This window comes from Penaeus monodon, chromosome 29 (assembly GCF_015228065.2).
Source record: "Penaeus monodon isolate SGIC_2016 chromosome 29, NSTDA_Pmon_1, whole genome shotgun sequence".
Taxonomy (NCBI): Eukaryota; Metazoa; Arthropoda; class Malacostraca; order Decapoda; family Penaeidae; genus Penaeus; species Penaeus monodon.
Window position 1 is genome coordinate 1,515,219 of NC_051414.1, and position 375 is coordinate 1,515,593.

At 56.8% G+C, this 375-nt stretch overlaps 1 protein-coding gene across 1 annotated transcript in view; it reads left to right on the top strand.

The window, feature by feature from the left end:
• Positions 1-375, top strand: part of LOC119591890 (metalloreductase STEAP4-like) — a 46,860-nt gene that overhangs the window by 42,063 nt on the left and 4,422 nt on the right. The window contains exon 5 of the mRNA XM_037940636.1: positions 168-285. Within this exon, the coding sequence (XP_037796564.1) occupies positions 168-285 (118 nt within the window). The remainder of the gene's footprint in view (positions 1-167; positions 286-375) is intronic.

Sequence of the window (375 nt, forward strand, 5' to 3'; positions counted from 1 at the left end):
GAGGGGGGGGCAAAGGTAAGAAACAGGTGAGAAAAAAGGAAAATTACGAGAAAAGTAGGAGTGTAAGAACCATACGTTAAAAGTCCCCCTTGAGCAGTCCGAGTGGCCTGCCACCCTCGCCCTCCATCCCCGTGCCCCTCGCTCATTGGTTTACGGCTTCCTTGCAGTTACCGCAGCAACGCCGAGTACCTGCAGGGCCTGATTCCGGAGGCCAAGGTGGTCAAGGGCTTCAACGTGTTGTCGGCCTACGCACTCGAGAACGGCGGCCTCCAGGGCAGTAAAGAGGTCAGTCGCTTCGCAGTTGGCCGCGGGCGTAGGTGCACGTAGGCCTGTACCTGGATATAGAGTTTCATATTCTCACGGACATGGGCAGAG